At 37.1% G+C, this 16170-nt stretch overlaps 3 protein-coding genes across 3 annotated transcripts in view; all 3 read left to right on the top strand.

The window, feature by feature from the left end:
- The window catches only part of LanA (laminin subunit alpha), a 46791-nt gene extending 45081 nt beyond the window's left edge, over positions 1 to 1710 (top strand). The window contains exon 57 of the mRNA XM_089846288.1: positions 167 to 1710. Coding sequence (XP_089702414.1) covers positions 167 to 441 — 275 coding nt within the window. The 3' untranslated portion in view covers positions 442 to 1710. The remainder of the gene's footprint in view (positions 1 to 166) is intronic.
- Positions 1711 to 2932: 1222 nt separating this feature from the next.
- Positions 2933 to 9318, top strand: LOC149713138 (uncharacterized). Its single transcript, XM_089846384.1, has 9 exons — positions 2933 to 2953; positions 3036 to 3074; positions 3144 to 3337; positions 5116 to 5222; positions 5286 to 5388; positions 5464 to 5764; positions 6851 to 7065; positions 7762 to 8051; positions 8122 to 9318. Exons 3-9 carry the CDS (start codon positions 3302 to 3304, stop codon positions 8393 to 8395), a joined length of 1326 nt encoding a protein of 441 aa, XP_089702510.1. The 5' UTR covers positions 2933 to 2953; positions 3036 to 3074; positions 3144 to 3301; the 3' UTR covers positions 8396 to 9318.
- A 1200-nt stretch (positions 9319 to 10518) lies between these two features.
- Positions 10519 to 15485, top strand: LOC149713139 (uncharacterized). The gene is made up of 5 exons (XM_089846392.1): positions 10519 to 12466; positions 12531 to 12633; positions 12715 to 13298; positions 14758 to 15047; positions 15105 to 15485. The coding sequence occupies exons 3-5, from the start codon at positions 13158 to 13160 to the stop codon at positions 15361 to 15363; spliced, it is 690 nt and encodes a 229-aa protein (XP_089702518.1). The 5' UTR covers positions 10519 to 12466; positions 12531 to 12633; positions 12715 to 13157; the 3' UTR covers positions 15364 to 15485.
- Positions 15486 to 16170: the final 685 nt, after the last annotated feature.

Consider the following 16170-nt stretch of genomic DNA (forward strand, 5'->3'; position numbering starts at 1 on the left):
CCAAACTTATTGTCACTATGCTACTTAAGAAGTTATTTATAATGTTTCACAAGCTTTTATTCTTTCTTCTATAAAATGCCTTGGTGAAAAATGCCAATTGATAAAGGCTTAATAGACAAACAAATGTGATCACATTGCATTTATAATTTATTTCCATTTTTTCTAGTTGCAAAACAAAAAAATGTCATCGTGTTGAAGGTGGACGACAAATCCACAACTGCATACGGTAAAACGGGATCCAATTCGGCCGAGACAAGGCAACCCCTTTACTTCGGTGGAGTTCCGGAGACTGATGAGGAAGTTAAGGGAATTCTAACTTCCGAGCCGTTCATCGGTTGCATGAAAATCATGTCGTTGAAGGGCGCCAGTGACCGACTTAGACCATGGAGTCAAGTCAAGGCTGAAGGAAACGTCAATTTGAATTCCTGCCCAACAGTTTAATCGACACAAAGTCGAAATAAATTTGCTTTCAGGATTGTTTAATGTTTGCATAGATTAATCTTTTCAAGACTGCCAGCTTAATGGAAGAAGAGTTGCCATTAATACAACATTAAATATGGTGGAAACCATAATTACGGCGACCAGTTTAGCTATTTCTCTTACGCAGTGTTTCCCGAAGTTTTCGAGCTTGCGACACATTTTTAAACCGATTAGAAAAATATATATATTTGGAGAGATTTAATTGGAACATTTTCTATATTTCGCTTTGCCCCATAGGACTAAAATAATTGGTGAAAATATGATTTTAAAGCCCTTGTTAAACATTTTCATTAGACCAGAGACTATGAGATAACTAGTAGGCACGTTTTCCGTATTATATCACCTCCATTTTGTGCATGAACTCGATAATCTGAATGTCTCACAACCTGCAACGTTCGGAAAACACAGTCCTAGCGCATAAATTATCAAAACTTGAGGATGTTTCATACTACAGAGGTAATTTTAAGGGATTTGCAGTCGCCAGTAGAAAAAATTAATGATATTCCCAATATCTCTAATTGATATACCAACACAAAACTAAGGCTTAATGAAGCCCGTTAAGCAATGGGTTACAAACACATGCTTTGTGAGTGCGGTCACTATGTCTTGAGGTCATTAGGTTTGTACAATTGAAGATATTGCGATTATAATGATAACTGCATTAAATCCGATACAAATTACTCCGGCAAGACACCAACGCATTAAGAAAAGTAGCTAAACTGGTCGGTGAAGATACAAATAGTATCAGGAGTATGAGTTAGTATGTCTTAAAGCTTGCCCACCTTAGTGGCTTGTTTCGTAGTGTTAGCGATTTTTCCGGGCGCAATGACACCATCGCATGCAAAAGCTCTGCTAGAAAGTAGGAATCATAAAGGGGTGGAGTGCGAAGGTGATTGTTGTTATTCCCCCAGTGTTGCCAGATCGTTTCTTAGACCAATTATTGTAAAGAGAAAGACTATCAGTTCAGTTTCAACCAGTAGATTTTGTTGTCTCAAGCGCTGTATTACGGCAACTTTTGTTCAATAAGAGCTGGCAGTCTAGATTTATTAGTCTATTATATTTCATTTTTGGTTTGAATATCGTTTAGGCGCGCACTCATTTGTTACCTGTTATATGAAGGGATACCATCCCAGAGTGTTAATTTTGGTTACAAATTGTGCACTTAACATCATTTGCCAAACGATATACATTTGATTTCGATAAATAAACCTTTTATTGCAAAGCAAAGAAGTGTCTGTTTTTTTAATTGCTATTCGGATAATACCAGCAACTAGTTCAACACAACTCAGTTTCCACAGTTCAACACTGTTGAGTTTCCACAGATGAACTAAAAACCAATATTTTTCCATGAAGATCCAATGCATCTGGCCTGGAGTAGGACGTTCTTTATGGGTTTAATGGCTAGGAGCTAACGAAACCAACCTTCGGAAAAGCCAAACCACTTCTAAAACCTAGGGGAAATACATTTAAAAATCTCTATAATAGCTCGAAAAATCACTTTTTTTTTACTAAGATTTGAACTATAAATGTTTTTAGTAACACTAATGTTCTGAAAAACGAAGCATTTTAAATTTCGTGCCACAGAGTAGTTTTTACCGCCATCTATGTTTTGCTGTTGAAAGTAAAGCATAAAGTGGTTTCTGAGCTTTATGTTTCCCCAGTCGGTCTATATTCCACTCTGATCGACTTATGTCGAAACCCAAATATCTCTTGTTTTAAAGATTAGACAGCTTTATCGAATTTGCTTTCATACTATAGGCCTATTGCCTAACAAAAGCTGATTGGATGATTGCGTGTAGAGTAAAATTTTGGGTTGTACCTTAAACAAATCACGTATGGACTCAATTCTATTAGCGTTTGAAGCTTCGTTTGAGGTACGAATTTTAATGTTGAGAACTATGTCGTACTTGTATATCATAATAATGTCCATAAATTAATGATTTCTATACTGGTAAGTAGAAGATGGCTTGGTAGGTAGTCCCGATATAATGGCTCCCTCCCACGCTTTTCGAGTTTTGAGCTTAATTAAGGACGTTTTTGCGCACATGTTGTAGGTAACCACTAACTAGCTAACAAAACTTTTTTCGTTGACTAAGACTTGACTTTAGCAATAAGAAGTATTAGATATGTTGATTTAGTACAAAGTTCGATCAAAATATCGGTAAAATGCTTCTTCACTCCCATGGATTTAGAGCCAATACGTTAAGACATAGTGATAAAAAGAGTGTGTTGTCCATAAATTATTCTTACAAGAAATTTTCATACATACGCCGATGCCGCCCACAGCAAAGAGCTCTCAAAAGGTTTTATTTTAACGAACTATGCTAAAGGGAAAGTTAATTACGAAAAATATAGTAAAAAAATTTAGAATTATGAAAAACAATTATAAAGCGTATTATTATAGCAAAAAAAATCGGATGACATTTAAGTTTAGCGTCTCTTTTACGGGTTGGAAACAAGTGCTTTGACTTTTGTAATTATAAATAACTCCATTAGCAACGATTGCCTATCCAATTTTTTTTCTAAGCTTATGATGACTTCATTCTCCCTTTAAGTGTATACAAAAATTACTAAAAGGAAATTGCTTTAATGAAGTAAGTGCTTGAATAATGTCGTGAATAGTAAAATTGTTTACGTACGAAATACTTTCATATCGCACTTAGCTTTTTAAAACTTACAAATGCATTTGGGAAATTTTCATCATGATCGATATTGAAAGCCAAGCTCTGTGCTGATTGTAGTACGAGATTCAGTCATGGTTAAACCTTAGTTTGTTTAGAGCATTAAATTTACCAAAACAAAAAAATAATAAAACACCAGAATGGATAATAACGAGAAATTCAACTTTAAATTCACAGTGAGTACGTTAAAGACACAATATTATACAGGATGTTCCAAAAACGGTGGCTAGACCGATGAACAGTAAGCTCTACGGGCCTTTTTGAGTCTAAAATGCTCTCTGACATATTGCCCTAAGGGACACCGTAAACAAGTTATGATCGGATTGTTTTACTGATGACCCCTTAAATTTAAGTATGAAATTGAACGGCAATGCTAATTTAATTAAGGGGTCATCCCTGGAACACTTTGATCATAACTGGTTTAGGGTATCCCATAAGGCAAAATGTCATGTACTCGTTTTGAAACCACATTTTTAATGAGTTTGACAAGTGACACGGCTTAATAAGTGTGTCGAAAAGTAAAATGTGGCTATATTCTCACAAAATGATGCTCCGTATGGCCCCGTAAATGATAATGCAATCAAACCAACGTGAATTTTATCTAATTTAAATATCTGTAATTCTGTATCTTCGAACGCCTACTACGCTTCATTGAGGGTTTTAACAATAACTTTAAAAATAAAAAGTTATCGGAAATGGGCTTCTAAACTTCTAGTTATAAATTTGCATGCCATAAACTCGCTGTGTTATAAAACTACACATGTCACACTAATTGATGATGTATCACAGTATTAACAGAAGGGAATAAGAGAGAAGGGACACACTTTATATCTCCATAATGCTTTACACTCGTAACAACAGTCTCACTAACCTCAAATCTACTACCCTTCACTGATTGGCTATGTAACTTCTGCCTTAGCTGACGTCTCGGTTGATGAATAAAAAGTAGTTTTGTTTACAACTTTACATTGAAGGAGATAAAAATGGCCGGATTTCATGTTGATAAACGAAATCAAGCTGTGCAATTAATTTAGATACACGGGTATTGAAAACATACCAAAATCTAGAGATGGGCCGATACCAGTTTAAACCGATACCGATATGATCCGATACTTGGGAAACCGATACGTACCGATACCGATATTTTACCCGATCCTTCGATTAAACCGATATCAAACCGATACCGATATGATCCGATACTTGGGAAACCGATACGTACCGATACCGATATTTTACCCGATCCTTCGATTAAACCGATATCAAACCGATATGGTATCGGTATCGGCCCATCTCTATAGATGATTCTCGATCCAATTTCGGTACTTGAAACTATAAAATTGGCTTATCATACGAAAAACCCATTATAGACACTAGTTACGTTATCCAAAAATAGATGAAAAACTGTGCTGTCTCAGAGTTTAGGTCTTATGGCACCATCTACTCTCAACATAAGTATTTATTTTCTTCAAAAAATATCGGGTAGAAATATCGGTTCATTTTTAACCGATACCAATATATCGGTTAAAGCCAAATATCGGTACCGATACCGATATGGTATCGGTATCGGCCCATCTCTACCTAAATCAGATAATTTGAAGGTAATAAATAGATGAAAACTAATTATTCTGAATTAATATTAAAAAATACAAATTAGTTTCAATAAAATACATACTTGAGGTTATAATTACACAAGAACGAAACATCGACAGCCCTAAGCCTTTGGAGAATGATAATCTAGCAGACAAATGGGCCGATACCGCGGAGAACTGAAAGAACTATTTTTGCAGTAAATTGGTTAAAAGATGTGTACTTGCGCAAAGTTTTCGCGGTTTTCTCGAGGTTGGTTGGACTCTCATTACCAAAGCTGGCTCTAATGTCTCCCTTCTCTCTTATTCCCTTTTGGTATTAAATATTGTGTTTTAATTTAACATGCGTTTCCTTATTTATTTATTAGACGGGCTTGCCACGTGATGAAATGGCCGATCTAATGGCTGGAAAATTCAGCTCTAGAATTATTTTGTCCGCTGCTAGTTACATATTACCTAATATATTAAATATAACGTAAATCTGAAAATATATTTTACTTTTGGTTTTTGAAGTTGACTTCACTCTTCTTTGTATTAGTCTTACTTTCGTACCCTTCGCATCTGTCGGTAGAAAGCTCGATAAATATGCCGAAGTTACAAAATTTAGAAATATTTCATGGGGGACCAGTCTGGAAATTGGAGTGAGTACACGCTTATATTCTCCAGTGAGTATTGCATTTTAATACAGTACATAATGCGTTTATTTCCACGAGCAGTTGGTTCATACGTTACTAATGAACGATAGACCACATTCAAATACGCTGCCGTTATATCATTATTGCCCTGGATTTTTGATCGACGAGACAGTTTTAATAACTGGAATTAACCCTCAAATGAACGTTGGCGTCAGAAAGTTTTCTTTCGGAACAATTAACGAGTTGTTGTGGGGAATGGCAATAATTTCTCTTTTTCTATCAGTTCTATCCCCAATTTTCAAAAAGTTCATTCACTTTCCACCACGCAGTTCCAAATATTTGGAATATATCTGGTTTCACACATCAGTTATTTTTATGAATGGTGAAGTATTTTTAAGTAGTCTTTATTTTCACTCGGGTTCAGTCCCATTTGCCCAACACTATTTTTTCCTTCTTATAAGATTTAAAATCGCCAAAGGCAAATAGAAATAACTTAGTAGGGCTCCTTAGCCTTTGCAGCAACGAAAAATATGTGTACTGCATTATCCCCTAGATTTACAGGGGAATACTATGTGTATAAATATGTTCCATAAGTTTGTCACTGGTTACTGAGAGCTTGTCACGATGTCACGTAGGTGAAATGTCAGGTATGCTATCGATTGGGCGTGTTATCAAAGCAGCATTGTCCAAAACGGCTTTTTCATAAACGCGTTTGCCATTATAGCAATTTCTCGTTTTAGCGCATTTTGATTACAGCGTTTATATCTTGAGCGTTGTTTCGTACGCCTTTTCCAAAATATTGTTGTTTATCTTCATTGACTTCCCAAAATAATATGCCTTTTCCAAAAAATTATATTTTATATTTACTTCCGATATAACATTACTCCTTTTTGCATAATATTGTTCTTTGTTCTATAGACTTCCCTATCAATCACAGTTTGGGCGGAAACAGCAACCACTGTTTTGGGAAATGGTGCTGTATTGAGAAACGCGGAAACAGCTACCGCGGTTTTGCTTCCACGCGGTTTTGCAAACCGCTGTTTTGGGAACCGCTTTATTCCAAAACGCTCTCTTGAAAACCGCTCAACTACCCGTGAACCAAATGTCATGTGTTCTCTTAAAGCGACGCCTGGTGAGGCGGTGTCAAAGGCTTAGTGCAGACTAAATAGGAAGATGGACTGCAAAACCGTGTGTAGTCAATCCTCGCGTCGTTCTCATCATGAACGAAACAGTGAACAATCTGGATTGTTCACTATTTCGTTCATGTTCTCATTTAGTCTCTAGCATTAAGAAGTATAGGATAGTGTCATACTTATGGAACATATCTCATAAACTTATAGTACAGTAGAATCTATCTCTGAAAGAATGAAATGAAAATAAAGAACCTCTACTGGATAAATTATATTCTTTTTGAGGTTGGATTCTACTTTGATTGTAGTAGTAAAACGTTTACTAATTCTATTTCTAGCTCCCAAAATAAATCCCAGGCCTTTGTCAACGAAATTATTGTTAGGTAGTTGGTTTCTTGCAACATCGGTTTTAATGAGGTCGCTTTCTGGTAATTTAAAAAGTATCCTAACCGTATCTACATCATTTCGAATCAACAACTTTAAGGATTTAGAGAACAGTGCTGGCACTATTCTATTAGTAGAAAATACATCTTTCGTCCAATTTCTTAGAACAGTAAATATTTCCAGGAATAGATAAAAAACCCTCCCACGGAGAGGAATTTTACAGATTTGTAAATATGATCTGCATGTGTTATTGGAGATCGGTCACACAAAATTGAATTATGAATTTGTCAGGCTTTGATTTGACGAAAGAAGGCTGGGCTGGGATGAAGTAAATTTACCCGAAATGACTCTTAAAGCACATCTAACATTTTGGCTGATCTTCTACACACCAACTAACTAAAACTAGCCTTTGCTAAGGTTAGAGGGCCGGTCAGTTCCACCCCTCGATTTTGGGAGCATCTAGCGGAATTTGTTTATACTAAACCACAGCCATGACTTGATTTAATACCTCTTCTAACAACTGATTCTTAGCGTTGACGAGGTGGCGATTCTCTAATTATATTCAATCCAAAATTTCATCAGAATCTCTGATATATAATGTTATCAGGGGGCATTTTTCAGAGCAGCGCATTAAGCCTCGAAGCAATTTCTATTACTTCATCATAATATCTCTTTCGACCTTTGATGAACAAAGATTAGTTCTAGCATAGAATGGATTATGTAAAGCGCAAGAAATATTTTTTCCCGGAATAATGACATCTGGCGGATTTTTCCGACCTGTATAATTTCCCTCCGTAGGATGATTTTATCATTCCCTCGTGATACTCCTTAAATTCGGATGAAATTTTTAACTTTTTTCTTTCAGCAAAGGCACCAGGATCCCAACATCGCTGCGCTGTTTAAAAATTTCAAATATATAAACGACTATTCACCTAAAATGTTCCGCGTTTACAAAAATGGTACTAGCAAATACGCCGTATTACAAGGTATCAACATCGTTCAAGCGATGATAAACAATGACAAGAGTTTTGCAGTCAAACTGAAGGAAATGGGTGTGAAAATCTACTTGGGTGAAAAAGTTTATAACTGGGAATATTCAGTGTTTCCTTTTTCCAAACAATTACCCAAACGAATCCTAGAAAACATTGATTATTTGTAAGTTCTAATTGACATTCTTCGTCAAATATATGAAATCTATAATTGAAAAAATGGCTATATTACTCAGAACTCACAGATACGTGGAAACGGCTCAGTCAACGCGTGCAATAAGGGTTAGAGAACTTAGTTTTGCACCGTTCAAGGTTAACGAATGGGATAATGCTATTCAACCAATCAAGTCAGTATGCCTGCGAGAGTTGTCAACGCCATTTTACTTTTGGTCATTCGGATTGCTTTTATCGTGTCTTTCTGTATTCGTCGAGATCTGGACCGGGATAAAATCAGCATCTAGAAAAAAACAAAGGCGCCGAAAACCATTCAAATATCACCATTACTTTTAGTTAAGAAATGTAATCAAATAAATGTATAACCAAAGTATATATTTGTTGCAAAAAATTTGCTTGTAATTCAAAATGCATGTAATAGAGATGTGGGTCGGTAAAATAGTGTCCATAAATTACCGGCAATTTACGAACTACCGGCGTAATTTACCGATTTATGTCATAGCGTAATTTAACAATGGTAATTTAAAGATAAATTACCGTGGTAATGCACCGTAAGCTAAGCTAAGTATAAAGAGCTCAGAATTGTACCTGATTCATTGGACTACAGAACATTACATTAAAGCCATAAGAGATGCAAATACCACAGGTGCGGGGTCACCAACATGGGCTATTTACCTCATGCCAAGCAGCAGTGCGAGTTGGCCAGCCTTCCACGTGTAGTGAACCCGGGCTCTGACTGGTGTCGCATGGAGGTAATAAATTACCCTCGAAACGGTAATATTATTTTTCCTAACAATGAAATCGAATGATTTATCGGTAAATTTCGCATTTCTAGCATGTGTAATACACCGTGCTTTGAGAAGAAAGTACACGAAAACACTTTACAAAGCATTCCATTGTGACTTTGTTAGGTATAACATATTCATATCACATTTTGCTTTTAAAACTTACAACTGCATTCGGAAATCACGCATATTAATGTTGGATCGATGTGAAACGCCGTTGTTCAGTAGTTATGTTTTAGTGTTCATTCTTATACAAGAAGAAGTTGGAGTAAACCTTTTTCAAGTTTTGACCATGAAATCAAATACCGCTTAAATATACCAATATGGAAAATAACGAGAAATTCCATTTCAAATTCACTGTAAGTATATCAATGTCGTTAATTTATAATACATACTTAATTTATGTTCAACACTGCTTCCTGAGAGTAACGTTAAGTAAATATTCTCGGAAAGCTCTGATATGAGCGGTTCCCGGATGAACAGATGCCATAATAGTGGTTCTCATAACTGCGGTTTCCCGAAAACGCAGAGGTGTCCCCTCATATCACCATATCTCATTTGTCCCAATCAGAAGAATTTAACCCAAATCATATATTCCTGCTTCACCCAAGTGTATTTCTCCCAATTTCCTGTTGCCGCAAATCTTTCTTGAGTTTCGGTTAGGTTAGGTTGGGTGTGGTTAAGTTAGATTACTATTGTTTTAAAAATCATTTAACAATGTTACGCCTTTTCCAAAAGATTTATGTTTATATTCATTGACTCCTCCAATAATATGTCTTTTCCAAGAAATTACTGTTAGGTTAGGTTTGGTTTGGTTAGGTTAGGAGAACGTCTCTTCCTCTTTGGAGCGGTTATACACTTCAAGTAAGTGTCTCCCTTATGGAATAAGAAATAAATAGAACCAACAAATTCTACTCTATTTGAGTCTTCTTGGGAATGCTATATTGGGTTAATGGGAAGAGGAAAACTGGGAATTGGGTTGAATGAGGTTTGGGTAAATGAGAATTGGGGGTATTAAATTGGGTAAAATGGGGGGTAACCAACGCAGATTACCCATTACGGCAATTCCAGTAAGCGCGGTACCCCGATAAGCAGTACAACCGGGATGTGAAAAACGGTGGGGGTTTATGAAGGTCTAGGTTGTTTGTTTGGAAGTCAAATAGTGCTAGGTCAGGTGAGTGTAGAACGGGTTATTAGGTAAGGTCAAATTTGGTTATTTGAACCTTAAAGTGTTAGGCCAAGTCAGGTTCACAGGTAAGGTTTCATTTGGTAATTTGAACCTGCTATTATTAGGTCATTTTTGTCTAGGTTTGGTTAATTGAGCCCAAGAGTATGAAGTCAGTTCAGGTTTGGTTATTTGATCCCAATTAGTATTGGGTTAGGTTTTTTTATTTGAATATTAATTTTATTAATTCAGGTTAGGGTTTGTTAGTTGAATCTTAATTGTATTATGCCGGGTAAGGTTTTGTTATTTGAACCAAAAAGTACTACTGCAGTTAAGGTTAGGTGGAGTTTGGTTTTTTATTTGAACATCAATAGTATTAATTAGGATAGTACAAATTAGTTGAGGTAAGATTGTATTTATTTAAATATTTATTTAGCCTACTGCTGTTTGTGAAGCCAACAGAGTGAATTTTTTACGAACATCGGTTGATAGAAGGATATGCAAAATTAAATGAACTCGGAATATAGGATATATGAAATAGGAAAAAACAGGTAAACGGACACACGGTTAAGTTGAAGTTTAGATCAGCTCAGGCTAAAGACCGAAAATGTTCAGAAAGTTTACGACGGAAAGTTTGCATTGTTTGTTAGGGTGGTCACATCGATTGGCAAGGAATTCCAATCGTTGATGACTGTACACGTAAGGTGGCTCTGCTTAAAGGATATGCGGGCCCTGCAGTGGTTTAACTAATTTATTAAAATGTCCTCTGGTGCGCGAATTTGAGTGGCAGGTGAAAAAAAAAGAAGAGAAGTCATTTTCTAGTTTGTTTTGAAAGAAGTCGTGAACAAAGTGAAGATCATTAATTCGGTGCCGGGCGGAGATTGGGTTAATTTTCAGAAGGGACAAGCGGAGAGGGTCTCGTTTATTACTTGTTTAAGTTGTTTTACAGGAACGGTGCTTAGTAAGAAGTTTTTCATAAAGTTCAAATGCATCGGGCCTGGAGTTAAGATGTTTTAACGAGTTTAAGGGATAGGAGCTCGCAAAACCAAACATCTGGAACTCAACCACACCCCTAAAACCTTCCCTTTATTGTACCTTATGTCAGCCGTGCAGTTTGGGCAAATTCAATAAAAAATTGTGACTGTCCATAAAGAACAAATATACAATCAAACAAACCAACAACTATCACTAATTTCATAAGTTCAAAAGATATGCTCCATAAGTTTGACAATGGTTACTGAGAGCTTGTCATGAAGTGACGTCGGTGAAACGTCATATATTCTCGTAAAGCGACGCCTGGTGAGGCGCTGTCAAAGGCTTAGTAAAGACTAATTGCGAAGATCGGCTGCAAAATTAACCAAGCGTATCAGTCAATTCTCGCTTGTCGTTCTCGAACAAGTTCTCAGCAAGTCTCTAGCATTACGAAGTATTGGTAGTGTCATATTTATATATATTGTTGTTGAGGAGGGTACGCGCCCTAGCACCGATGCCAAAGGCATATTGTGCATCCTCATATTCAGGCCTTGAATAGGCCCGTAGATGCAGCGTAGCGAAGAATTCCCTCCACCGTAATAGAGGAGACCCTCGAGGGTTCCAAAGTATGTGAATCAAAATATTCTAGTCTAAGCGAGGCGAAGCAGTCGCACTCGCAAAGTACGTGAGCGGATGTTTCTTCCTTCTCCTGACACGACCTACAGAGAGGGTCGTCGGCAAAACCCATCAGATGGAGGTGCCTATTAAGCCGACAGTGCCCGGTCAAAAGACCGGTGGCCAGCCTAATATCCCATCTGCTGAGCGAAATTAGGTCTCTGGCACGAGACCTGCAGGGACCATTGACAAAAAGTTTAGTCTGTCTCTGGCCCTCCATGTTATGCCAGAGTTGGTTTTGTATGACAGTCAACCTGTCATGCAGACACTGTTTGACGTGCCTGTAGGGGATGGGGACGGCCGGCTCCGGCCCCAAGAGCTTGGCCTCCGCACCCCTTTTCGCAAATCTATCGGCTTGCTCATTGCCATGATATCCGCTATGCCCTGGCACCCAGTACAACAGAACCCTGTTGCAGGATGCCAGTCGCGCTAGCAGATCAAGGCAGCTGCGCACCAGTTGAGAGGTAATCTGACACTGGTTCAGCGCGTTCAGGGCGGCCTGACTGTCAGAATAAATTCTCACAGTCCGTCCGGTATACCCTTTGTTAATGCAGTAATCTGCGCAATAACAGATCGCGGCAATTTCCGCCTGGAACACACTAGCGAAGGTACCCAGGCAAGCAGAAAAGCCGACCCTTGTGGCTTTTCATACTTATGGAACATATCTTATAAACTTATGCTAATATTCAATGTTGTGTTTTAGACAGGCTTGCCATCTGAAGAAATGCCTGATCTAATGGCGGGCAAGTTTAGCCCTCGAATCATATCGTCTGCTGCTAGTTACATACTACCTAATATATCAAACATAACGTAAAAACCAAATTAATCCTTACTATTGGTTTCGGAGGTTGACAATTTTCTCCCTTTTATTTAGTCTTATTTTTGTTCCTATTCAATCTGTACAAAGGAAGCTGATGAATTATGCGCAAGTCACGCAATCTAAGAATGTTTCATTTTTCACCAGTTTGGATATTGGAGTAAGTTGATTATTCGGTTCTATTCTTCAGTGATTGTTACGTTTTCAATAGAGTTCATAACACTTGTATGTTCTTGAACAGTTGGCCGATACACTTCTCATTAACGGTCGACCACGTTCAAGTACACTTGAGTCGATTCATTATTGCCCCGGATTTTTGATCGAGGAAACAGTTTTAATAACTGGAAATAAACCTGATGCCAATATTGGCATTAGAAAATTTTCTTTCGGTGCAATAGAAGAGTTGCTGTGGGGAATTACACTAATCGCCCTCTTTCTGTCGGTTATCTCACCGCTGTTCGAAAATTTCATTCTCACTTCGCGACCACGTGTTTGCAAAATTTTGGATTATATCTGGTTTTACACATCGGTTATCTTTCTGAATGGTTAAGTAGCTTGTACAACCTTTAACTTTTTAATTTAAAAATTTATTATTTTCTTATATTACTAGGTTCAAAAACATTTCCGAGGCGTTTGTCGACGAAATTCCTTTTGTGGGGTTTTTATCTCGCAACGTCGATTTTAATGAGGTCGCTTTCTGGTAATTTGAAAAGTACCCTAACCGTATCTTCATCATTTCGAATCAATGACTTTAAGGATTTAGTGAACAGCGCCGGCACTATTCCCTTACTACAAAATTCATCTTTCGTGGACTTCCTTAGAAAAGTAAATATTACCAAGAATTAATTTACTATGAGAATGCCTAAGTCAGTAGATTTTACGCTTCTACTCTTACGCCGGTGTTATAGTGGACAAGTAAGCCCCACCCCTTTCATGTCCGTCAATGCTCTCCGCTTTCCTATTGGACCCCGTGGGGATAGGTCATACAGACGAGATTGACGTATTCCGAATAGAGAAAAAAAATCTCGAGCAAAGTAAACAGAAAATGGAAGCTGCCAGCGGTGCTGAAACGGTTAGGGAATGGTTTTTAATTGCCATTAACAAGTTAGTTAAAGGTTTTAAACCTAACTTAATGGATTTTGAATACGTGTCTCTACGTGACAATCCTTCGTTCTATAATTGTTTCTAAATCGAATCAAGTGTACTATACTTATAATTTCGTCAGTTCCAAAAACCAAAGCAAGGCTTAACGAAAAGTTAAAAGAGATAGCTGGTGGAAAATATAGAGTTAGATAAAATATTAAGTCCCGCCTTGGTTTCCAGCCTCCCCCCACCCATGAGGGGGGATTGTCGACTATCACGCGTACACCGGACGCCTTTTTAGGCCTTCTTATAGTAAATTCCTTCTTGATATTACTAAATATAGAGGAAAAAACAATACTACGGAGGGGAAGTTTGCAGCTTTTGGAAATATGATCTGCAACTGATTGGGTTTTTAGAAGATCGGAGACAGAAAATCGAATTATTGAATTGTTAGGCTTGATTAGAAGATATCAGGCGGTATTTTTTAGAGTTACGAAAAGCCTGGAAGCTATTTGTATTATTTCATCGTAATTTATCTTTCAACATTTGATGAACGAAGATTAGCAAACAATGAATTATGTAAAACGCAGAAATATTTTTAGCGTAAAGTGTCTGCCTGTTTTTCCGGTAATAAAGACACTTGGCGGATTTTTCAGACTTGAATAATTTCCCTCCGTAGGATAATTTTATCGTTTCCTTGTAATGGGGCCAATTCTCTAACTTTTTAATCGATATATCGCAAGTGATATCTATCGTCTAAAGTGTTGTTGTCAACCTCGTGCGTTCTATGAGTGCACGATATTAAAATAGGTGATTAATCATGGGTGTCATCAAACCTTGAACGAAAATCGGCGTTTGTCTCGCGAATTCCCTCGTGCTAATAAAAAACAAGTTGGTTAAGTTAAAATTTTACCGTCTTTAGTTATGAAGCAAGCGGTAACTTATCGATAATCATTCCCGTGATAATAAAAAACTATAAAATTTTAAATTGACCGCCTTGTTTTCTTATTAGCACGAGGGGAATTCGCGAGACATTGGCCGTTCGTTCAAGGTTTGATGACACCTATTTAGATATCGCGCTCTCATAGACGGCACGAGGTTGAAAACAACCCTTTAGAAGATAGTTATCATTTGGGATAACTCGTTTAAAAAGTTAAAGAATTGCCCCAATACACCTTAATTTTGAACCTTTCACTTTCAGCAAAGGCACCAAGATCCCATCATCGCTGCGCTGTTTAAAAACTTCAAATACTTAAACGAGTATTCACCAAAAATGTTCGGCGTTTACAAAAATGGTACCAGCAAATACGCTGTATTGCATGGTATCAACATGGTTCAAGCGATGATAAATAATGATCCTGGTTTTGCATTCGAACTTCGTCAAATGGGTGTGAAAGTCTACTTGGGGAAAAAGGTCTATCACTGGGAATATTCCGTTTTTCCTTTTTCGAAAAAATTACCCAAAAGGATCCTGGAAAATGTGGATTACTTGTAAGGTCATCTTGATTCACACAGTTAAGTTAAAATTGACTCTATGCTTCTTTTCAGAACTCAAAGATATGTGGAAACAGCTCAATCACAGCGTGCAATAAGGGTTAGGGACCTAAGTTTTGCACGGTTCAAAGTTAACGAAGGAGATCACGCTATTCAACTAATCAATTCAGTATGCCTGCAAGAGTTGTCAACGCCGTTTTACCTTTGGTTATTTGGCTTGGTATTGTCATTTCTCGCGTTGATCGTTGAAATTTTGACTGGGATAAAAGCTACAACTAAGGGAAAACGAAGGCGTCGAAAAGTTTTGAAATAACGCAATAAATCTTTGTTTAAAAACCTAATTAACAAGTAAAATACATGTATGTACACATTGCATTACTTGAAACTTTTTCATGATTTTTATTTTAAATGCCAGAATATTTTCCTTCGTTACAAAAAATCACCGCACCATTTTTAAAGTCTACTCGTTAGCGTTTATAATTAAATATATCCTTTATGAGAATAAGAACATATCAATAACTTACCTTTCACTTTGTTGCAATGATATTTCTGGAGGCAAAATAAACGGTGATACCAGGAATGTATGGAGGGGCAGCCAATGAATTAATGAATGAAAATAATTTAAGTGGTAAATACGATTTTTACGTCAGGCAATGACGTCACTAGCGTAAATTAAGCCACGCCAGTTGTTTCCAAGATCTCACGCCGATTAGGATTTGACCTTAGCCATTCCAACCCCTCCATACATTCCTGGTAATACTTAAAGGAAATAATAAAAAATAATGTTACCCTTCCGACATCAAAAGTCACTAAAAGGTTTTCCATTAAGGATATTGATAGCTTAAACCAAAGAGGGTATAAAGAGGGGAAAAAGTAAGCATGGGCGAATACCAGTTTTTGACTGTCGAGACGAATATCGAATAGTGAAAAATTTTCTTATCGAATACCGAGACGAATAGTTGTTTGGGAACCGAATATCGAATAATTAGGCTTAACTTAAAATTGCCCTTATCGAATAGTCAGAAATAGAAGGATTCAAAAAATGTCTAAGTGGCCAATGTAAAGCGTGGGAAAAAAGAAGAAAAAAAAACGGTCCACAGACAAACTTTCACACGCTATA

The sequence above is a fragment of the Phalangium opilio genome, unplaced genomic scaffold, assembly GCF_054372755.1.
Source record: "Phalangium opilio isolate 3A_F unplaced genomic scaffold, DU_Popi_V2 ptg000009l_1, whole genome shotgun sequence".
Taxonomy (NCBI): domain Eukaryota; kingdom Metazoa; phylum Arthropoda; class Arachnida; order Opiliones; family Phalangiidae; genus Phalangium; species Phalangium opilio.